The 24,724-nt window shown below is 35.1% G+C and overlaps 1 protein-coding gene across 1 annotated transcript in view; it reads left to right on the top strand.

Moving 5' to 3' along the window:
- The window catches only part of COL24A1 (collagen type XXIV alpha 1 chain), a 346,701-nt gene that overhangs the window by 200,568 nt on the left and 121,409 nt on the right, over nt 1–24,724 (top strand). Inside the window, exons 25-31 of the mRNA XM_053655519.1 lie at nt 3,776–3,829; nt 6,315–6,368; nt 7,327–7,380; nt 9,234–9,287; nt 17,200–17,253; nt 17,529–17,573; nt 17,692–17,736. Coding sequence (XP_053511494.1) covers nt 3,776–3,829; nt 6,315–6,368; nt 7,327–7,380; nt 9,234–9,287; nt 17,200–17,253; nt 17,529–17,573; nt 17,692–17,736 — 360 coding nt within the window. The remainder of the gene's footprint in view (nt 1–3,775; nt 3,830–6,314; nt 6,369–7,326; nt 7,381–9,233; nt 9,288–17,199; nt 17,254–17,528; nt 17,574–17,691; nt 17,737–24,724) is intronic.

Genomic DNA, 24,724 nt, shown 5'->3' with positions numbered 1-24,724 from the left:
TAAAAGGAACATACCTCAATATAACGATACAGAAAACATCATACTAAATCACACTTGGGTGAAAAGCTGAAAACCTTTCCTTTCAATTGAGGAGGAAGACAAGGATGCCCATTCTCGCCCATTTTAGTTAGGCAAGAAAAGAAATGGCATCCAGGTTGAATAGGAAGAAGTAGTAATACTGTCTCTATTTGTGGATGACCTGATTTTATATATAGAATCCTAAAGATCCAGGTAAAAACTGTTATAACTGATCAACTAATTCAGTAAAATTGCAGGATATAAAATCAATATATAAAAAATTTTTACACTAACAATTAACTTTCATAAAGAGAAATTAAGAAAACCATTCAATTTCTAATTACATAGAAAGTAATGAAATACCTAGGAATAAATTTAACCAAGGAAGTGAAAACTATAAGACATTGGTAGAAAAAATCGAAGAAAACACAAGTAAATGGAACTATATTCCAAATTTAAGGATTAGAAGAATTATTATTGTTAAAATGTCTATATTACCCAGGCAACCTACAGATTCAATGCAATCCCTATTAAATTCCAATGGCATTTTTCACAGGAAGATAATAAACAATTCTAAAATTTGTATGGAAGTGCAAAAGACTCCAAATAGCCGAGAGCAATCTTGAGAAACAAGAGCAAAGCTAAAGGCATCACACTTCCTGATTTCAAATGTTACTACAAAGCTAGAGTAAATAAATAATATGGTATGGGCATAAAAGCAGAAGCATAGACCAATAGAACAGAATAGAGAGCCTAGGAATAATTCTGCATATTAATGGTCAATTAATTTGTGACAAAAAGGACAAGAATATGGGATGGAGAAAGGAGAGTCTCTTCAAAAGATGGTACTAAGAAAACTGGACAGCCACATGCAAAAGTAGGACACTAGATCAATATCTTATGCCATACAGAAAAATTAATTCAGCATGGATTAAATACTTGAATGTAAGACCTAAACCTATAAAACTCCTAGAAAAAAACATAGGCAGTAAGCTCTTTAACATTGGTCTTAGCAATGATTCTTTGGACAGGACTCCAAAAACAAAGGCAATAATAGCATGAATATATAGTTGGGACTACATCAAACTAAAAAGCTTTTGCAAAAGAAACCATCAACAAAGTTAAAAGAAAGCCTTCTGAATGGAAGAAAATATTTGCAAATCATGTATCCGATAAGGGGTTAGTATCCAAAATACATAAAGAACTCATAGAGAACAGACTGACAGTGACCAGAGGGGAGAGGGGAGGGAATTTCAGGGGAAAAGGGGAAGGGTTTACAGGAACAAGTATAAAGGACACATGGACAAAAACTGGGGGGGGGGGGGGGGTAGGCTAGGATGGGAGTAAAAGACAAAAAACTGTACTTGAACAACAATTTAAATAATTTTTTTTCAAAAAAAAAACTCATATAACTGGGTAGCAAAAAACAGACCATCTTATTTTTTAAATTGGGTAGAGGATCTGAATAGTCATTTCTCCAAAGAAGTCACAGATGGCCAATAGGCATATAAAAAGATACTCAACATACTCAACATCATTAATCATCAAGCAAATACAAATCAAAACTAAAATAAAATATCAGGCCTGGCTGGTGTGGCTCAGTGGATTGAGGACTGGCCTGCGAACCACAGGGTTGCTGGTTCAATTCCCAGTCAGGGCACATGCCTGGGTTGCAGGCCAGGTCCTCAGTTGGAGACATGGGAGAGACAACCACACATTGATGTTTCTCTCCTTTTCTTTCTCCCTCTGTCTAAAAATAAAATAAATAAAATCTTTAAAAAATAAAATGAAATACCACTTCACACCAGTTAGAATGACTATTATGAAGAAAAGAAAAAGTACTGGTGAGGATGTGAAGAAAAGGGAGCCCTCATGCAATATTGGTAGAAAGATACAAGGTCTGTCCAGAAGGTATTCAGCCATTTAATATTAAAAATAGAAACATTTATTGAAGAAGATACAAGGAACATTGTACATAGAAGCTTCAATCCCCTTCAAAATGGGCACCTTGGGATCTCACACAGTTCTCTCAGTCATTAGCTGCCCTGTTATATTTTCCTAAAACTCATTGACAGTCTGAAATCTGTTCTCTTTCAAAGGCAATTTTAATTTTGAAAAAGGCCAGGTGTCACGGGGCACCAGATCTGGGCTGTGGGGGGTCTGAGTCACCTGTGTAATTTAATGTTTCACCAAAAATCTCTGCATGAGATGTGATGCACATGCAGGTGCATTGTCATGATGAAGCTGCCCATCACCAGTTGCCCATAGCTGCAGCCTTCTGAATCATTTGAATAGTTTCTGAGGAGGCATGTTCAAGCTTAACACAAATTTGATGCAGATACATTGCTCTACTCGCTGAGCCATGTTGAATGAGATGGTCACACAGTACACATGCTTACTCAACAATGTCTACCACCTCCACTGACGAGTACAGTGAAGTTGTCATTGTTCACACAGGTGCATTCCAGTCCACTCTAATTAGCTGCCAGGTTTCATAGGTGTCACACAAACCGTTCTTGTTATATTAACAATGGATGGACTTTTTCCTGACAGAGCTCATAAATTGTTGCAGCCACTATAGAAAACAGTATGGAGGTTCCTCAAAAGATCAGAAGTAGAACCACTATATGATCCATCGTTTCCAATTCTGGGTATTTATCCAAAGGAAACAAAAACACTAATTCAAAAAATACACAGAGGTGGACAAAAGTGGACTTACAGTTGTAATACAAATAAATGATACAAGAATACACTGTTTCAGGTACTCTCAAAAAAATAGGCAAACCTATTTTTGCTCACCCTTCTATGCACCCTGTTCACTGAAGCATTATTTACAATCACCAAGACATGAAAAACCCAAATGTTACTAATGGGTGAATGGATAAAGATGGTGTCATACACATGCATGTACACACACATGCACGAGGGAATAAATACTATTTATCCATAAAAAAGAATTAAATCTTGCCATTTGCTGAAACATGGATGGGCCTTGAGGGTATTATGCTAAGTGAAATAAATCAGACAGAGAAAGAAAAGAGAAATACTGTATGATTTCACTTACGTGTGGATTCTAAGAAAACAAGCCAAAATCAAACTCAGATACAGGTTGGTGGTTACTGGAGGGAAAGGCCCGGTTAGGGGCTGGGTGAAAAGGGTTCGAGAGATACGAACCTCCCATCATAAAAATAAATGTTATGGGGATGTTACATGCAACACAGTGACTATAGTCAACAATGTTGTATTGCATAATTAAAAGGAGCTGAGAGGATAAATCTTAAAAGTTCTCATCACAAGAAAAAATTATGTAACTTTGTATGGGGATGGATGGTAACTAGATTTATTGTTGTGATAATTTCATAATGTATACAAATATTGAGTCATTCTGTTGTATACCTGAAACATTTAATGTTATATGTCAATTATACCTCAATTTAAAAAGAGAGACTGAACACCACAGTTTTTACAACATCTACTGGATTGTACATTTCACAAGGACAGGGACTATGTTTGAATTTGAAACTCAGTGCCTTTCAGCACCGGGCCTGTCACATACTGGACACTCATAAATGTTTCTTTATTGGCTGAATAATCAATTCTGATGTGAAGTCATAGGCTGGACCTAAACTAAAGGGATTTCAAAGATAAAATTTAGAATGTTAGAATGAAATATAATGATTACAGATGATTTAAAACCAGGATGTTGTGCTAGCAATGTAACATGTATATATTTTCTGTTATATGTTTTTCCTAAAAGGGACCTGTTGGTTTACCTGGAGAAGTTGGGATGGTTGGAGGCATTGGTGAAAAGGTAATTTCTTTCATTATTCTGTTAAGTAGTAGATTTTTAAGCTATACTCAAGAACAGGTATTTATATGATATTTTATGTTAATTAGAAATCACCCATAATTTCAAACTCATTTCAAACCTATACTGAATCTCATAAATATATTGAAATATAGCTAATAGCATATATACTTATAATTTTTAAAGCACAGAGTACATTTGGGTTGTAATGATGTGGCTGAAGAGAAGAGTTGAGATTGATGGTCTAGGTTTATGACTAGAAAATATTTAAATCTACTTTATGAGAGCAAGCCCCCTAATGGGAGCAATTTTGAAACAGAAAATAAGATATCACTGCCAGGTCGAAGTCCCAGTCACGATCTTATCTCCATTCATAAGCTATTATGCCGTTATTTATGGACGTTTCTGGCTATGGTGATGGAAATTGTCATCCACTTACCGATTACTTAGAACTCATTACTTCAGGAGTGGCTTTTACATATTGAGTTTCAAATTTTAGGAGAATTAAAAAAAATAAGAGTAATTTTTTTCCTTGAAATCAACAAGGGCTATTTTTAAAGGATTATTATAATTAACTAGTAGGTAATAAACTACTGGATCTTTGACTGAAACCTGACTTGCTGAATATAAATTGTAGGTATGATTGTCTAGTACAATTACTATACAAGACTACTCTTGTGAATAATTAAGTAGAACCAGGATTGGAAGTAAATTAGATGATATTCTAGCTATTTTCATCTGAAATTTTTAAGTCAAGCTCAACATATGTAATATTAATCATTTCCCACACTTAAACTGGTTTCTTCCCAATTATTTTATTTCAATTAGTGTGTCTTCTACCCACCTTTATTCCTCCAGTCTTCCGGAATAGAGTGAACCAATCTTGAGTTTCTCTTTTCCCACTTCCTCTATGCCTAATCTTTCAGTAAGTCTCAGAGATTTTTCTTGGCGATTCATCCTTTCTAATAGTCCAAAGCCACACCCTCAGGCATACTCTTATCAATTTATCTTAAAGGTACTCTCTATCATATTTGCTCTGCACTTTCCTGTTATATCCTCTACATTCTTCATACTGTAAGCAGAAGACTCAGGTTGATGGGTTGTGATGAAACATTTTGAAAAACCTTCACTGGCCCCCTGTTGGTTGACCCTAGGAACTTCTCTACTTGTCTGTCAAAATACTATATAATTTCAGTCTGATCAGTTTAGTCAACAAATTTTCTAATATTCTCCAATATAAACATTTCTCTCCCCTTCATCTCACTTATTATATACTTGTTTCTATTTCTGTTCTTACTGTTTTCTTAGGTTAGAGAATCCTCTCCCCCCTATTTCTTTAAAGCCTAACTGTAGGACTCAAATAAATCCGACCTCTTCCATAAAGTCTTCCCAGATTTCCCTGATCCTTCTTGATTTTTCCCTTCCCAAATTTAGAATAAGTACCACACGACTTAAATTTTAATTGTGTTGTTGATGTACCTTTGTTAATGTCATGCCTCCAATTACTTGAGGGTAGACTTTAAGTCAATTCTCTGTTTTATCTCTCCTCTCACTTAGTGCATTAAAAGTGCTTAATAAGCCCTGACTGGTATGACTCAGTTGGCTGGATGTCATCCCACAAAGCAAAAGATTGCCAGTTCGATTCCCAAACAAGGGCACATGCCTGGGTTGCAGGTTCAGTCACTGGTTGGGGCATTTGTGAGAGGCAACTAATTGATGTTTGCCTTGCACATCGATGTTTCTCTCTCCCCCTCTCCCTCCATTCCCTTCTCTCTAAACATAAATAAAATCTTTTAAAAATAAATAAAAGTGCTTACTATAAACTTACTGATTTTTAAATTAATAATATGACAAATATAAGATGAGCTCAGTTCATACAATTTAGATAGTTTTATGATTTTTCACTCTGATTTAGTTACTTCTGTATTAGGTCAAATCTGCACTAACATTTTGACAATCCAAAAATTTTTAACGTCAATCATTTTAGTCCTTTTAGTCTGCTAGGGATATTTTTGATTATCATGATCATCCAAAATTATTTCTGTGAATAAAATGTTTGAGTAGTTATATTTTAGTTAGTTTTCATAGCATGCTTTGATACTTTTACTATTCTTATATTTTATATGTGGCAAAATTGTGAGCATTTCTACTTACAAAACTTTAACATGTGATGCATACTCAATTTTAAATCCTAGTTATATTTTCTTAATTTTAATAAGACGTTTGGTATTTTATCCCTTGAAAAATATTTTAAGGAGATTTTTGTTATATTAAAATCTAACGACTTTAGGGTAAAAATGCAAAATTTTAAATTTAAAAAATATAATGTTTCATGGCTCAAAATAAAATAAAATGATAAAAAATTATGAATTAGAATAACAAGTACATGTAAGTTATGACTCTGATGTACAGTTTTTCTGTCTAAGCTTATTTCAATTATGACTAATTAACCTTCCTTAATGTTTTTCTTCTTTCTTTGTTTTAAAAGGGAGAGCGTGGAAGTCCAGGCCCAGTAGGTCCCCAGGGAGAAAAGGGTGCTATGGTAAGAGTTCAGTGATTTGAAAGATACATTTCCAAAGAATATTGCAAACTTGAGACATTCCAGAGGTGAAATTGTCTTGAATGAAATTTAACCAAAAAATGCTATTTTATGGTAAATTACCATTAGAATTTTCTTCTCCTTTAAATGGTTTGCCTTCCAAAAGGCTCCATGGCACTAAAAAGCTTGCAAATCAGATGCCCTGGTCAGATGTTTCTAAATGTGACAGGAACTAGCACAAAGGAGTATTATCAATAAAAGAATCCTTGCTTTCAGAAAATACATTGTGATGGATAGGTGGCACACAACACTGCCTACAAATTTGTTTTTCCTAAGTTATTCTTTGATTTTGACTTCTATACTATCAGAAAAGCAGTATGCGCTTGTGTTTTTTTGTTTTGTTTTTAATTTTTTGTTTGTTTGTTTGTTTAGGTATCGGCAGTTGTTTCAGCTAGGAAATTTAAATGCCCATAGACTAATCAACTTTAGAAACTATTACTTCCTAAGACATCCCCTGAATCCACATTAATACTATAGAGGGTGTGGTTCTTCTAAAATTTGGACAGCTAGAATGTTTGTACACATTCACATTAATTAATTGTGGAATTCCTTGGCCCCGGAAAATGATATGATCTCATAAACTGTATAACAGACTTCAGAAGATAAATTACTCTTCTCTTCTCAATAGGGTATTATGTGTGATTCTGCCTAATCAATTTCTTTTGTAGGCGAAGAGTTTCTAATAACAGGATACACAGCTTTTGTGTTGTTATTATTTTTTTACTTCTATTGTCTGTCTATGGAACATTTCCTATGGCCTCTTACATCCTAGATAAGAGAGAAAAATTGTATCAAACCATCACTTTTTATTACTATTTATAATTTACTAGTTTTTCTTTAATGAAAATAAATGAGTTATAATGGGCAGCTTATATCTTTTATATTTTTATTCAAATTATAGGGCTATCCAGGTCCTCCTGGGGTTCCAGGACCCATAGGTCCCCTGGGCTTACCTGTAAGTACAGAGACTTTATATCCCTTTCCATGATGTCTGTTTAAATCTAAACCTATCGTTTCAGTTATGCTATATATTTTTTTGTTTTTATGCAGAATAAATAATGTGTAAACTGACTGCTGCTTTTCTCCCCAATCAATGCAAAACACTCTAGAATATGTCGAGGTATCTTAAACTTCCTCACCTCTACTTGTTACATTATTTACTGTTCACTTGGAACAATACAACCAGTCTCAGTTCTGCTGCCTAATACTAAAAAAAGAAAAAAACACTTAAACTTTCTTTCGAATAACCACATATAATAAAACAAGGTAGTAATCAGGGTTAGAAGTGAGATCAACTGAGTATACAAATCACAAATGTAAGTCCCAACATATTTTTTAGGAATTTGCAAATATTTCTAGCCAAACACAATTCACAGAGAATATATATTTATTAAACAAAAATAGAGTTTTTCAAAATACTAAAAAATAGAGTGTTTTGAAAAACTCTATTTTTGTTTGAAATAGAAGATGAAATCTTGTCTCTTAAGGGATAAAGTTTGCTTATCAACATTTAATAGTGATTGTGAACTTAAATAGGAAAAAGGTCAGCCTTTATAATCCCCCAAACAAAACTATTCTTACCAGAAATAGTTTATGCTGTTTTGTAAAGCTTGTGTTTTTAATATAAGCAGGATGTTGTAGTATAGTGAATGACATATTCACTTCTAAAAATAGGGAAAATGATTTAGGGTATCAGTTGTCAGTCTTTTTCTTCACATAAGATAATACATAAATTTGAGATCTGTCAAAGTTCACTGTTTTTACCCACCTAATGTTATATAGATAAATTTTGTTTTCTAATTCTCTTTTTTAAGCACTATTTTCTTAATATTTTATTTATTTTTAGAGAGAAGGCAAGGGAGGGAGAAAGAGGAGAAACACCAATGTGTAGTTGCCTCTTGTGCGCCCCCTACTGGAGACCTGGCCTGGCCTGCAACCCAGGCATGTTCCCTGACTGGGAATTGAACTGGTGACCTTTTGGTTTGAAGGCCACCACTCAATCCACTGAGCCACACCAGCCAGGGCTCAAGTTAAGTCTTTATTGAAGACTATAAAGCAGGGGTGTCAAATTGATTTTCACCGGGAGCCACATCAGCCTCGTAGTTGCCTTCAAAGGGCCGGATGTAATTTCAACTCTTTAACAGTTAAGGAGTAGTACATTTATACAGTCCTAAAATTATTTCAGCCCTTTGAAGGCAACCATGAAGCTATGTGGCCCCTGGTGAAAATGAGTTTGACACCCCTGCTATAAGGCATAAAAATAATTCATTGTAATTGATTTAATAGTAACTTAATTTTTATTGCAGGCTCTCTTTGTGGCATATTAACTTGAAACATTTTATGGCTTTTTTCATAATAACAGAAAAAATATATTTATATGTTATGAGATTATCATAAATGTCTAGAATAATGGGGATGAGAACTCATAATGACAGCCATTGCTTCTTCAGCAAACCAGGGGAGTTAGACCAGTCAGGACTGCTAAACTGCTGTCTCCCCTACTACTGCTCCACAAATGTCCCTCCAGAAAACTACTTCGTAGTGCATATGAAAAGCTTCCCTTTCCTTGTTCAAGGTACAAATGCCTAGAAATGAAACTTCTCCAAATAGTAGGAAACATCAAAAGCATAATATTAGGGGAGGTAAATATGGTAATTTTTAAATAATTACAGCATATTTTAAGAAGACTAATCAATTTTATTTTGAGAGTTCTCCAGGAGAATTACATGTCATAAGAAATGTAATAACTATTATTCTGATAATATGCCTGTGAATTCTGTAACTGATTTTTAAATTTTCAACATGTAGGGTCACGTGGGGGCAAGAGGACCACCTGGGAGTCAAGGTCCAAAAGGCCAAAGAGTGAGTTACCTGATGGAGAAAGTACCTTAACCTCAAAGAGGGACTTCATAGTGATTTGTTCAGCAAAATAACTTCATATATCTAGGCTGTGCTCAGATATTGTTGGATTTTCCCCTTGTTTTCATTATATTAGATGAACTACTTACATTTATTGCCTCATGATCATTTGTATTTATAAAACCATATATTTCTGTTCTATTTGTGACAAGTTTCACTAATTCATATAGGATTCTTCTTTTTTACTCCCAACTTCCAGTTTCATTGTTTGAGGGAACTGTAAGTGTGAAGACGTTTAAATACATTATTTTTAGACTCACAAGAGGCTCACATAGCAAGGAATAGTAACACCACAACAAAATCAGAGCAGTGGGAAGTAAAAACTCTTGGAAGAGTTTTTAATGGTAAATCAGAGTGACATAATCACCCCTAGCTAATAATTATGCATACAGAATTAAATGAAAAATCTTTTTTCTTTAAAGAAATAATAATCACAATTTGTTGCATGCCTGTCATGTAACTGACACTTTTACATATATCATCTTACTTAATTCTCAAAGCCACCCTAACAAGGGGAGGCAGTATCCCAGGTATTGTATTCCAGGTGAGGAGAATGGGACCCAGAGAGCTTTAGTGCACAGACACACAGAAATGGCACAACTAGAGTGCAGACCTTAATGTGCCTGACGCTGAAGCCGGTGCCTGTTCAACACTATGTGGAATACTAAGGAGTATTTGTTCCTTCATTGATTTGAATATGTGGGGCTTTAAGAATTCTCTTTTCTCCCTTGGCTTTAGCTTGACTTTTATAGCTAGTGAAGGAAATACTTTTAAATTTTAAGAACATGGCCTCCATCTGACAAAAGTTAAAAGCAAAACAAAAATTGCTGTCTTCCGGTTGGCAAATGGGAGAAAAGTGTTACAAGTGTTCAGTTTGAAATAATGGCTGTAATTTCATGTTCTGTGTTTTAGGTGAAGATTGAAGACTGAGAGCACATTTGTCATATTATTTCTTTTCTAAAAAATGTTTTTCCATCCTGGGTGATAGAGTTACAGTCTATAAATAATTGTGATGGCCACATCTGTTTTAGCCCAGATGAGATTTAAAACAGTAAAATAAAAAATAACGATAGATGATCTGTACTTAAACTGTCACTTAGTGGTCTGTGTCCTGCCAGCATGCAGTACTTGGTCAGGTCAAATGTGTTTATTCAACTTTGTATTAGTCACAGTGGGAGAGTTCAACCAGTTTTGTGACACGTGGAAAAAAGAGGTAGTGCTCGTGCTTCTTGTTAATAGAGATCTTACTGAGCATCCAGTCAGAAGCCATGCACCCAAGCAAGATCAGCGCCTGAACCACTTGTGCCTTCTCGTGAGTCACATGGGCCGTCCCTGTGCACTGTGACTTTCTGACCTCTGCCAGTCCTCTGGGTAGATTATTACCATTTCCTGATGTGCCACATTGTCCTCAACTCTCACCTCCTCCAGGATCTGTCTTCCCCTCATCCTTCAAATACATTTTCCTGATTCTTTCCCCAAATAGCTTCTCACAGTTATTTAAAGTTCAGCCAGTGCTTTTAAAACAAAGAGACTTTGGGTTTTGTTTATAACAAAAATGATTTCTTTACAGGAAATTATTTTAGGCTGTCAGTGAACCCTGGGAGGAAGAATGTAGTGTTAGGAACTTCCATTCTAGTTGCTGCCTGGCGTCTTCCTGCTTCTATTCTCTTTCCCATCAGTCCTTTTCCACCATAGGTATGATCTCGGCACCTAAATTGATTCTTCCCAATGTTTTTCACTCAGGAAAAATGAGAAATATGTTCAGCCCACTGAGATAAATGAAAAGGTTCCTTACTGGGAGCTCCTGAGCCCCAGCCCTTCCCCGACATCCCAAAAGGGGAGGGATCATTATTTCCAGCACATCTGTAGTGCCCTGGAGGCCCATGGTTGTGTCCCAGTACACTGGAGGCCTGTTTACACTGAGACCACACTGAGAACTTTCACTATGGAACTGGTGTTTTGTCAACCTTACTGTTCTGCCTGTGATATATACTGTTAGTTAGGGAAGAGTCATGTGAACATCAGGAATGGTAGGACTACTTCTCAGGGGGTCTTCCTGCCCATCCATATGATTCTAACTTTTATTGATTTCCTACACTTTGTTACACCATCTTCTAGTACCATGGAAGATTCGAGGTTAACTATCCCTTAAAACTAGATCACATACTAACTTACATTCTAGTGGCTTTTGAAGTGTTATGCAATATTGGCACTTTTCTAGAGGCTAAGGAAATCTTAGGCAAGCAATAATGTCTGCCATCTCAGGAAACATCTTAAATAACTTAATGTAATAAAATTTTTTCTAATCCATTTTATGAAAGTTATCTAATCATGCCTCATATAGCTGTAAAAGATATATATATATATAAGATTGGCTAAAAATCTTATCCTTATAGTTTGAGATTCTTAGATGGGAAGGTTGGCATAAATTTAAAGTATTTTCATTCATCCTAGTACTCTAAGCTTTGCCTCCCCCTGTGAAATTTAGCTGAGGAATAGTTATATAAGTGAAATAAAGTAATTTAATATTTCAAAACTTATTAACAAAGTATGCATAGTCATGGCCCTCATACAGAAAACACAGGATAGCAGATTCTCTATTGCAGTACCAGAAAGGCAGTGGCTTAGCCTTCTGGGTCACCAGGAATAAGCACAACCTGAGCGGCTGTCCCTTGAGGCTAAATAAGTTATCCCCTGGTGTCTCTCCAATACACACTTCTCTGTCCAGCTGCCTGACAAGAGAGAGAACACTCAGAGCAAAGTGAACCTTGTCACCTTTCCTTCCCATGTTGACCCTGAGACAACTTCAAATCTTGTACTCTTTCTCTAGAGGACAGGCATATAACTGAGTGATTTGTATTCTGATTATGCTACTTAAGAACTAAGTGGGGCCCTGGTGGTATGATTCAGTGGATTGAGTGCCAGCCTGCTAACCAAAGAGTCTCTGGTTCGATTCCCAGTCAGGGCACATGCCTGGGTTGCAGGCCAGGTCCCCAATAGGGGGCCCATGAGAGGCAACCATGCATTGATGTTTTTCTCCCTCTCTTTCTCCCTCCCTTCCCCTCTCTATACAAGTAAATAAATAAAATCTTTAGAAAAATATTTTTAAAAAGAAGTAGGGATAAAAGATTGAAATAACTATATTAGCAATATGTAATATTTTAAGATTTTCTAGGCAAAATATAGCATGGATAGAACTATAAAAATTCTGAACCATTGCTTTTTCAGGGAAATGCATATCATATTGGAAAAGCAGCTGTCAGGATTTGCATTTAGATTCAATGCTGGTAATAGCAGAAGCATTCCAAGTGATAGAGAAGAGTGTCTTTCATGGTTTCTTCATTCTAAACATCTATCACAAGAATAGAATCAGAAGATTTTTTCTACAAGATGAAAGATTGTGTTAGTTTTTGTTTAAGAGAACATTATGTTTCAGTTATTTAGTCTAGAGCCAGAAAAGGCTGCTAGGCAGAATTAGATAGGCATCTGAGTACTTTAAAATTGATAGAAGGGTCAAGCAAAGACAGATATGCTTAAAAAAACATATAAATATACTAAATCTTAGACATTTGTTCTATCAATAAATGCTGTTTATTTTATTCATAGATGCTTCAGCTTATTAAAATCGATTACAAGGATGATAGAGATGGATTTGGAGTTCTCAGAAAAGTCTTCCCAAGTAGATTAGTGTACAGTTTATATTAATGTTAACTATAGGTTTTTCATTTTAATTGTAGCATTTATATGAAGTAGTGGTTCTGTTTCCTGTCAATTAATGCATTTAGGATTATATTAATTATTCAGGAATTTTGTCTACTCTTTAAAATTATTGCCTACAATTCAAGTACCAAGCGTGTGTATAGGTTTATGTAGGTGAGCTATCAGACTTTATTGCAGCCTTTAAAAGCTACTAAAGCCAATTTCTATTTTTCTAAAAGCTGATAAAGAGATTAGAATTTTTTATACAGGATATATTCTCCAAGAACTTTATAGATAATTAGATATTTTAAAACGGGTATTAGAAAAGTAACTTGAAATTCAATTAGGTGCCTATTATAGTATTTGTATGACTTTCTTTGAATTTGTCCTAAAACTTATTTTATCTCAGGAGTCAAAGAAGGCATATACACTAACCCAGGAATAACTTCTACAACCAGTATCAGAGTGAAACTTAAAGGTACTGAAGAAAATAAAAAGAAACATTCTGATAAAGCTAGCTTTTACTTAATTCATTGATCCTTGACTAAAGCTAGAGAGTACCGAACTTTCCTAGACTTCTACCAGCCTTACTTAACCTTTTAACTAGCAACTTTAGGCTTTATAACCTTTAATTAATGTAATAGCTAATTGCTGCACTTAGACTCTTTTTAAATTGTACTTATCTTTGTCATCAATATAGGAGCAGAAACTTCTATTTCTTTGTTTCCTGTGTAGTCTAGATTGGGAAATAAAGTATTTTTGTTTATTGCTTTATTTTTAAATAGTATGTTTTTATTGAATTCATTGGAGTGACCCTGGTTATAAAACTGTATAGGTTTCAGGTATACAACTCTATAATACATTATCTGAATAGTGTGTTGTGTATTCACCACCCCAAGTCTCCTAATGTGAAAGTATTTCCAAAAGTAAAACTATTTTTTGTTGTAAAACTTTGAATGGTTATCATTACTACATGTATTTACTTAATTTTGGAAGGAGTTCCTTTCAACTATAATATATCAATTACCACTTTACTTGTAAATGTGTAATAGTCGTTTTGTAACCTCTCCTAACCTTTAGGCCCTCTGTTTTAGCCTGAATTCACCTGCTAACAGTATTAACCTTTATTTCTTTTTAACATTTGAAAATGATTATGAACTTAATAAAGCACAATTATTCAAAAGCCTTGGATATTTAAACATCGTGTAAATCAGGCAACTCACTTAAATCTGCAGGTTTCAGTTTCTTCATCTTAAAAAGCAGCAGTTGGCCTGATTCCATCCTGACAGTAGGGGATTTCGGTGCGGAGGCAGAAATGGGCAGTTAATTATGAGACTTTTCTTCCTGATCCGGATGCAACCTTTTCTACATATGTAGCTAGGTAGCCACTTAAGCTGACCTCACGGAGAAATGAGACTTACTTATCATCTTTGATAAAACAATCTTTCTTTAAAAATCCTAAATTTACAGCTCTGTGTTGTGGGGAGGGACACACTGCTACCGTTTAACCCCAGACACAATGGCTCCTGACTCTGACACGAGGCTTGGACCCGTCTGCCTGGCTGTTTGTCTAGAGTCACTCTCATTGTCTTCTCCCCACTCCCTCGTTTTCATACCCAACAAATTTACATTGCCAGTTTTCTTCTTTAAATTAGTGCTGTCATTATTCTACCAGTTACTTACTAACAAACTATCCAAGAAAGACAGAAATTTCAGGTTACAAAGGAGTTAAATGTCTAATTATACCAGTGGACACATTTTCAGTCTAGATTTTACTTGTTTACTGTGGCATTTTAGAATGTTAACCATTCGTTCTTTTTCATATTCTCTCAACCACATTCTGTTATTATTCCAAAAGATTTTGCAAAGTATTTTCTTAAAAGGCAGAGAAGAAAAATAGACATGGAAGGTGCCAGAGAAAGAGAATCAATACAGGCTGCTGCATTTTTAAAATGGTGACTATGAGAGCAAGCTCCTGGGTGATCTCTGCTCTGGAAACTCTGGAATCATCTTTTAACAATTATTTGTTTTAACTAAATTTATCAAGGTAACCTTGATTAATAACATTATATAAATTTCGTGCATACAATTTATAATATGTATGTCTACTCTATTGTGTGTTCCACACCCAAAAGTCTAGTCTCATTTGCCTTTTTTTAAATCACCATTGGCTACTTCGTTGTCAAACATTCCAAGCATTCTCCCACCTCAGGACCTTTGCAGTTGTTATTTCTTATGCCAGAATAATCTTCGTGAAGTTATTGGCACAGCCTGCTGTCTCAGCTCATTCGCGTTTCTATCTTCGTGTCCCGTAGAGAGACTTCTCAGGCCAATCTTAACAGGGCTGTCCACTTGCACTCTCTCAAGCCCCTTAACCTCTTTGTTATTCTTCATTATAATTGACCACCTACTGTCATTTTATACTTGAATTTTATGTATTTATTTGTTTGTGGATTCAGGAATTTGTCTCTTCTCCCTTCCATATGCTCTGGGCCTAAATCAGTACCTGGCTTATAGTAGGCACGCAGTAAATGTTGTTGAAGGAATAACACACTTTGAAAATCACTTACCTGTTACATTCAGCCCATACTCTTCAACTTGACATTCAAAGTCCTGCTCAGTAATACTGTAACTTAGTTTTACAGTTTTATTAGAAAATAGGGCAGAAAAAGTTGGGGGACAGATCATAGCATACCTTAAATACAGACTGAGAAATTTTAGGGCTAGAGCTTCGGCTGTACCCTTAGTATGACCAGTGGAGCTGTAGGTCCTCCCAGAGTGTGTCTCCTCTCCAGTCTCATGGATGTGCCCGGGAGGATCAGAGAAGAAATGCAGTTACCCTGAGAACACCCAGGAAGAGAGCCCTATTATAGGATGCAACTTTTAAGTTATTGTAAATAAAGCTAAACTAAGCTGACCTCAGGTGGAGTACGAGAGAAGGTGCTGAAGTCCAGGGGGCTCCTTCAAATCATCATGATGTGTTGGTACATCTGTATCACTGTTTGGTATAGAAATATGCACTACCTCCTCATTGTCTATTGATTTAAATATAAACTCTGGTCCTTTACCTTTTAAGTCCCAGTCTTTACACAATTTCTTAGTATAGAAATACTAAAAAAAAAAAAGCCATGTAATCAATAGCTCAGTTGAACAAATTACTTTGTTTCATTCTTAGTTATCTTTTTTCCTGCCTCTGTACCCTGTCCTTATACTGTCTCCATCTAGAGCTTCTTCAAGAGCACAGTCTCCAGCTGTTAAAATACCTGCATCCCCCTTATAAGCGTGTGAAAGCTCTCTGCCTCCTTTGAATCCTTTTTTTTTTGCATTTAAAATGCCTATCTCTTCCTATCTTATAGTCATTTATATAATTTACCTTATTCTCTACATTTCAACATGGAGAAACTTTCTTTAAATTGTGTAGCCCCATAACACCGAATGCAGAACTTTTTCCCAGTTGATATTCAGTTAATAGTTGTAGAATGGAATTCATTCCCTTGAAAATGACTTTAAGGTCTTCCCAGGACAGTTATAATTTAGACAGGGAGAGAATAACTTTTGCAACCAGTGCTGCTTCATGACTAATTACTGAATGAATGTTGACAGTAACTTAGCTGGGAAGTTTCAAAATTGCACAAATATTCCCAGCAGCATTCCCCCTGTTCTGTGCCCTTGCATCTCCCAGCAACTGTTGTCAAGCTCGTGCACAGCAGGCACAATGCAACCATCACTCATCTTCTAATAAAGTGGAAAGAGCGCTATTTCAAAGATATAAAACCTAAGATGACTTTTCGGACAAACAAACCAGACACTTCTAAATTAGTTTAGAGTTATTTTTAGAATAAATCCTGAATGCTGAATAAATGATGAGGCGAACAAAATACTCAAATAATAAACCTATATTTTAGCCACCTTAACTGAATCATTAATTTTTGTGATCACCTGATTTACTATTTGGCATTAAATCTTGAAAACACTGGCTTGATTCTCTCCTGCACATGGGGTCATCCATGCACCCAGCTGTATTCTTTTCCATGGTTATGGCACAGAAACAAGCAGGAGTTCATCGACAAAAGAAGAATGTCTTCATTTGCAAGGGTGCATAACAGTAAAAAGGGAACATTTCTAATTAACAACAAGACATTTTTTCTATGTCTAGGGACCAAGAGGAACAGATGGTCTCCCAGGGGAACAAGGTATACAGGGTGCTAAGGTAATCTCTGATTTTCTCATTTCATATACAGTTATTTTGAGCCCATATATTCTACCTGTCTAAAATCTGATGCATTCCCTTATAAAAATTGGCTTCTAAATGTTCTCTTAGTGTAAATACAAAACATATATAAAAATTTTACCATACACAGAAATGTTTTCTCATTAATGTTGAACTGTATATTTGATGTCTTAATTTTTTGGATGTTCCTGTATACTAGCATGTATAACTCTAATTTACACTCATTAACTCACTTGGTACTGATCCTTTGCCAGGGTGAAAAAGGAGATCAAGGAAAACGAGGGCCTTATGGTCTTATAGTAAGTAGTAGAACATTTCACATCAAAGATATGCATTTAAAATCTTTCATTTGGGGGGCTGTGTGGTTCATGTTCTGTGAGGAAGCCACTTGACCCAAGCACTCTCTTCCCTGTGCAGGGTAAGACTGGAAACCCGGGAGAGAGAGGAGTTCCAGGGAAACCAGTAAGTGATTAAAAATGAGCTGTGAACAAATTTCGTTTACCATATTCTCTGATACAACTGTTGTTTAGTATTTAGTATGTGAAACTAACAACCCAAGTTCTTTTCTTCCTTCAGTCATTAGATCAGTGTTTTAATTTGAGCAAGTTGCTTATTCATTCTGGGCCCTGGTTATACCTACCTGTAAACAGGTGGTTGATAACTGCTACTTTTACCTCAGCATAGTTATGGTTATTTTTATGTAAAATCCATTTCAAATAAAATGATGTGATATAAGTATAATAGAATATTAATAAAGCCAATACGACAAGAACTTCTCTGAAGCTTCTTGCCCAGTTTGTTTTATTTCAACTCAAGTGGTGTGTAGGCCCTTGTGGTGAGGAGCGGTGTGTGCATCCGCTGTCCCGGGCGCCACGCTGAGAGTTCTCAGTCTCCCACGGCGCTGGATGCTTTCTGCCATCAAACATTGCTTCAGTTAGTGTACAGGTGTCTCTCTGAGAGGCAGCGAGTTCTGTGAGCACCATCATTAACTGAGCGACAAAACTGTTTTTTAAAAAATGGAAAAGTACACACCTCTGTACACAGACACAAATATATGATATTACATATGTAACTTTGAACACATAAGCTTAAATGTATAGTAATTTTGGTTACTTTCATTTGGAATCATGATTTTAATGATTACGTTTTTATTTTTAATACACACAAGTCTATATAATTAAATTTTTAGAATTAGATCATTTAAATAGCCTGCACCTGAAGAGTCAGAAAAGGGGAGGAGAAAACTGTGTGAACCACCGTAGTGTCACTAAAGTCACTGCGTTTACTCGTTCCTCTTTGAACTCTGCTGCCCCCTGCCTGTTGTTTTTCATCACAGCATTCTATTTGGAGCCGTCAAACCTGTAATAGCAGACCGAACAGAAAAACGACTGCATCCAGGGAAAGAGCTTTTGTGACACTGTATTACTAGTGATGTAATCCCAAAGAATATTCTTTGAATATTAGTATTCACCACTGAGTTCCTCTTATATTCATGTGAATGGTGTTTGTGTTGACTTTCTGTACACTGTACACAAAGCCAATATGTTGTAATGAGTGGACAAACTTGAAACACGTCAAATTCAAGTTTATCAGATATTTCTAGGTAAATGTAAATTTTGATACTTGATTTTCTCAATCAAATATAAAATTCACTAGAGCTATTTTTAACCATAGCTTATGGCAAGCAGTGTCATAGACTACTGGAAGAGTAAAGTTACTTTAGTGGATGAAATGGGTTGGATATTAAACCAGAGTTTGTAATAGTTTGAGGTATACTTAGCTCTATATCTACTTTGTCTTATTCCTCTTGATTAAACAGAAATAGACTTTCGAGAGCTAAGGAAACTAGTATCAATCAATCCAAGATATCTGGGTAGTCCTGAAGATTTATTTGATTCCACACAGTAATTGCAGTGTCTCTAGTCATTTATGCACTGTCAACAAATAGTGCTGAGAAATACAGAGAGACACTGGAGGTCAGATTGACCTTTGCTCTTCAGCGTGTGTTCCCAATAGCTGTATGTAGTAGTCTCAGTTAAATAAGTTAGCTCTCTAGATCATATTTTCCTCATCTGTAAAATAGAGGTATCCCTAAATTGTCACAATTCTAAAGCTAGGTATTTGTTAACACATAGAGCACTCTGCTGGTGCAGATAACCAAAAGCATATTTATCTCTACACAAAACTGTTTCCACACATACATCTCAAAGGGAGAATCACCAGCAAAGGCCACGATGCATTGTGTCACTGTGATAATGAAACTTGAGTATCTGTTTTTAGTTTTCTAAGTCTTGTACAAACTGTAACAATTTGTACATTTTTTTATCTACATATTTTTCAGTTGATAAAATTAGGGGGTAAATCTCCAGCTGTGATTTTGTTTCTCACTATTTCTGTCAAATCCTGTTTATGTATTTTAAACTTTATTTTTAAAGCATTCATATTATAATTATGTCTTCCTGATAACCTGATTCTTTTATCATTACATCATGTTCTTCTATATCACTGGTAAAACTTTTTATTCCTGGTAATACTATTTGTCTTAAAATCTACTGTTTGATATGTCTCTCCAGCCTTCTTACCTTGCTGTTTTCATAGCATATCTTTTCCATTCAGTTCCTTTCAACCCATCTGTGCCTTGGTATTTAAAGTGAGTGTCTTATTTGGGTCTTACTGTTTTATTCATTTTGATAATCTCTGCCTTTTAATTAGTGTTTGGTCCATATCCATTTAATATAACAATTGATGTGGTTGCATTTAGGTCTATGATTTTGTAGTTGATTTTTCTTTGTCATGGTAGTCATGTTTTGTTCAGTGCCTTCTTTTGGCATTGAATAATTTTGAGAACTTCGTTTTAATTGAACTATTGGCTTTTTAGCTATATTTCTCATTATTATTTTTAAGTGGTTATGCTAGGTCAAAAGTAGGCAAACTTTCTGTGAACTGTGACAAAATTAATATGTTAAGCATTGTGGCCTGTATGTTCTTCATCACAGCTACTCAGCTCTGCTATTGTAGTGTGAAAGCAGCCATAGACAGTATGTAAGGGAATGAATATGGCTCTGTTCCAATAAAACTTTATTTACAAAAATAGGTGATGGTTCAGATTTGACTGTAGTTTGCCATCCCCTGGTTTAGGGATTACAATATGCATCCTAACTTTCCATAGTCTACTTAGAGTTAATATAATATGATGTGCTACTCAACCTGCAATGAAGTTATTGCCTGACAAACCCATCATAAGTTAAAAATACTGGAAATTGACAATATGTCTAATGAACCAAACATGATAGCTTATCATAGCCTACCTTAAACATGTTCACAGTAGTTACATTAGCCTACAGTTGGGTGAAATTATCTAACACAATGAATGCACTGTAGGATATTGGTTGTTTACCCTCATGATTACATGGCCAACTGCACGCGTGGTTCCCTGCCTCCACCCAGCATCATGAGAGGGTATTATACTGCATATTGCCAGCCAGGAAAAGTTAAAAGCTCAAAATTTGAAGTAGTGAATGCATATCACTTTGACACCATTGTAAAGTCAAAAATCAAAAGTTGATCCATTGGGGACCATGTGTAATGCTTAGCATAATTTTAAGGAACTGAAACTATATAGCCTATTTACCAACATTGTTATTTTGTGCTATAATTATTCTATGTATTTTTCTATATGTGTATATATGTATATATATGCATGTATATATACACATATGTTATAAATCCCACATTGCAAAGTTAAAATTTTGCTTTAATGTAAATAAAATACTTGTCCTTTAAGTAAAATGTATGCTTTAGAGATATTTAGGAGAGAGTAGTGTTTTCTAATTTATCCATGCATTTGCTCTTTTGGTGCTTTTATTCTTTTCTGTAATCAGTACTGCCAAACGGTGTCATTTCTCTGTAACCTATAGAACTTCCTTTTGGTTTTGTATAGTCAAGTTCTTCTAGTGATTAATTTTTAGTTTTGTTTATGAGAATGTCTTTAATTCAACTTCGTTCTGAAAAGATGTTTTCACTTGTTGTAGAATCCTGAGTTGATAGACTTTTATTTGTGTTTATTGAATGCTGAAAAATTGATATGTCATTTTCTTTTGACCTCCATTATTTTTATGAGAATTCCCCTCTTATCTCTGTCATTATTTCCCTCTATATAATGTAACATTTTTCTCTAGCTGCTTTCAAGATTCACTCTTTATCTTTGTTTTTTAGCAGTTTTCGTATGATGTACGTAGATGGATTTGCTTTGCATATATTCAGCTGGAAGTTTGCTGAGCTTCTTGGGTAGATAAATTGCTGTTTTCAGTAAATTGGAAACTTTTCAATTTTGTTTTTTCAGATACTTTTTCTACCCTCTCTTCTCTCCCCTTTTCTTCTTAGATGCCAATTAAATACATGTTAAATGTTTGATATCATCCCTTAGGTCTGGAGGCCCTATACATTCATATTTCAATTTTTCCCCTGTTTCCTCTTTTTTTTTTAATTGGATAAGCCCATTCTATCTTTATTCACTTGTTAAATGCACTGAGTGAAATTTTATTTATGGTGTTGTATTTTTAAGTTTTGCATCAGATACTTAATTTTCAGTTCTATAATTTCCATTGTTTTTTTTTTACAGATGCAATTTCTTTTTTGAGATTTCCTATCTGTTTATTCATCATAACCATGTTTATATTTACATTATGGTGCATGCTTATGATAGCTAACATCTGTGTAATTTTGAGTTTGGTTTCCATTAATTGCCATTTCTTATGAATATGGGAAAATATTCTGTCCAGTAATTTGGAATTATATCATGGACATTATGAATAATGCATTGTGGAGACTGCAAATTCTGTTATATTCCTTTGAAAAGTATTCCTTTTAAAAAAAATTTGGCTGACAGTTAACTTGGCTAGATTCAAAGTCCAAGTCCTCTAGGCTCTGTGGTGGGTGAAACTGCCCAGTGATTTTAATCTCGGCTTGGCTGCTGGGAGCCTGCCTCACCAGTCTGTACTTCATTTGTCAGCAAGAGATTTCAGCAGAGTTTATACTCAGGTTTTGAGGCTTCCTCTCCCTGACTTTTTCTTTCATCACTTTCCTGGAGCTGTGGTCACTCCAAATTCTGCCCTCTTCTCTCTGTGCCAGTAAGACTATAGGTCTCCATCCTGCTTTTAAATACCATCCTCTATGGTTTATCCTTTGGCTAAAAGCAGTTAAAAAAATCAGAAACTCACCTACTGCTATTTTCTTCTATGTGTAGATTCTTCCAATCTAGTTTTTACCTATTTTGGGTCTTTGCTGAATGCCTTCAGATCTTTTTCAAAAATATTTTTGTCCTGGGTTTATAGTTTTCTGGATATAGGCTTATTTGATAGGAACTATTTAGCCAATATTAGAAATGGAAACTATTAACAGTTCTTCTTTAAATAGAATTTTCTCTGGAGTAACTCAAAATACTAAAGAAATCTTTATTTCATAATTATTATAATACAAAAAGTATATAGTGTTATATCTATTCTTTCCCATTCTTCAGAAAATGAAGCTGAGTGTACACAGTTTTTATGATCTTACAGTGAAAGTCTAGATATAGAACTAATGTTTATATGCTCCTTTGCTTGTTGTCATGAAAAGTCTGTAAGGATGCTCTACATACTTGTTGAAAATGGAAAAGGTGTTGAATAATTCCTCACTGAAATCAGCAGAAAGCAGTTTGGTATAGTGGAAGAGCAGGCATTGGATCAGACATATTGGAGGTCAGATATTGGTTCTGCCACTTATTAGCTGTTTTTACTTTGTACTAATTATTTAACCTTTCAGAGACTCAGTTTCCCTGTCTTTAAAATGAGATACTCTTCATAGTTATAACAAATAATGTTTATTATTTGTTTGGCCCAGACTCTCAATAAATAGCAAGCATAACAGTCATTATCATCCTGGTCATTGGTTTCACAATTGCTGAGTTCAAGTCATAGAGCACAGAGTTCTGCTTATTTTCAGTAGCATCTGAAAAGCCTTAAAGGGAGTTTTTATTTGGTGCCAGCTTGTGCTTTCCTTCTTCATCTCCAATAAAAACAGAGTCTATTTAAATCATTTCATAGCTTTGCCAAACAGATTTTATGCACTATTAACAGCATTAAAAGTATACATGAAGCCTGATATTGTGTGCAGACACACTCTACAAAGCAAACTGGACAGAAATGATTTAAGGTTCTAAACTTTCATTGTATGTTTCAGTTGGGATTCTTTATGTTGATTCTGTCACTTAATTCAGGAGCCTTTAGTAATGGGTAGCATATGATTTTTATGACTGAAAAAGGGCCTTACTCAGATGGAAGTCCATGATTTTACATATCTTCTTTTGTCCAACAGGATAACCATACCTAACTAAATATCGCATTGATTGTAGCTTAGAAGATTGCACGTTGCTAGGAATGTGGAATATCTCTGCTTTTAATAGAATATTGTATTTTTCTCTTAGCTTTTAGTTTTAAAATAAATAGTAATTGTGATTCACTGTACAGTTGCCAACCTTCCCAAGGTCAATAATGCAGAGGACACAAATTGCAAATAGACAAGGGCAGTATTTTATATATCATTAGTAGTCATCAGTGTTTGGTATACAGTACATGCTCAGTAAATCTTTGAATGGGAGAATCAAAGAAGACCTGAAACTTGATTTAAAATTCTATGTACCATTTTAGAATATACCCTCACACCTGAGAGTCAATTTGTTGGTATCATAGATGGCATGGTATGAAAAAGGTGGGGGGAAAAGGTGGAAGGATATTGGAGAAGCCCAATTTGGTCATCTATGAACTGAGACCCTTGTGCTTTACCAGGTTTTAAAGCCATAAGTCATACATATTAACACACTGAAAGGATATTATTTTGTATAAAAACACTTTTATGACAATATTAAAGTTAGTAAAAATCCAAATTCAAAATAGTTATACACAATTATTTGTCATTGTTTAGGATGGGGATTAAACATAAGAATACACATAAATATAAAGAACTCCTAAAACAAAAACAATCACCCCCCAAAATGGCAAAGGACATGAATAGACATTAGTCCAAAGAAGATATTAGTCCAAATGGCCAATAAGCACATGAATAGATGTTCAGTGTTACTAGTCATTAGAGAGATGCAAGTCAAAACCACATGAGATACCACTTCCTACCCATTAAGATGGCTATTACTAAAGGAAAAAGGACTCGTGGACACGGAAAACAGTGTGGTGTTTGTAGGGGTAAGGGGATATAAGGGGAGTAAATGGTAATGGAAAAATGCAATTAAATTTTTTTAATAAAAAATAAAATGATTGTCATTAAGAAAAGAAATGCACACACATGCACACAGAACTTAATGACTGTTGGCAAGATGTGGAGCGATCTGAACCCTGTGCAGTGCTTGCTGCAATGTTTGATGGTGGTGCTGCTGTGAATAGCAGTTTGTGGTTCCTCA

This window comes from Artibeus jamaicensis, unplaced genomic scaffold (assembly GCF_021234435.1).
Source record: "Artibeus jamaicensis isolate MK-2021 breed Jamaican fruit bat unplaced genomic scaffold, CSHL_Jam_final scaffold_1019, whole genome shotgun sequence".
Lineage (NCBI taxonomy): Eukaryota > Metazoa > Chordata > Mammalia > Chiroptera > Phyllostomidae > Artibeus > Artibeus jamaicensis.
Note: the sequence above shows the minus strand (reverse complement) of the source record. Positions and strands in the feature narration are given on the sequence as shown.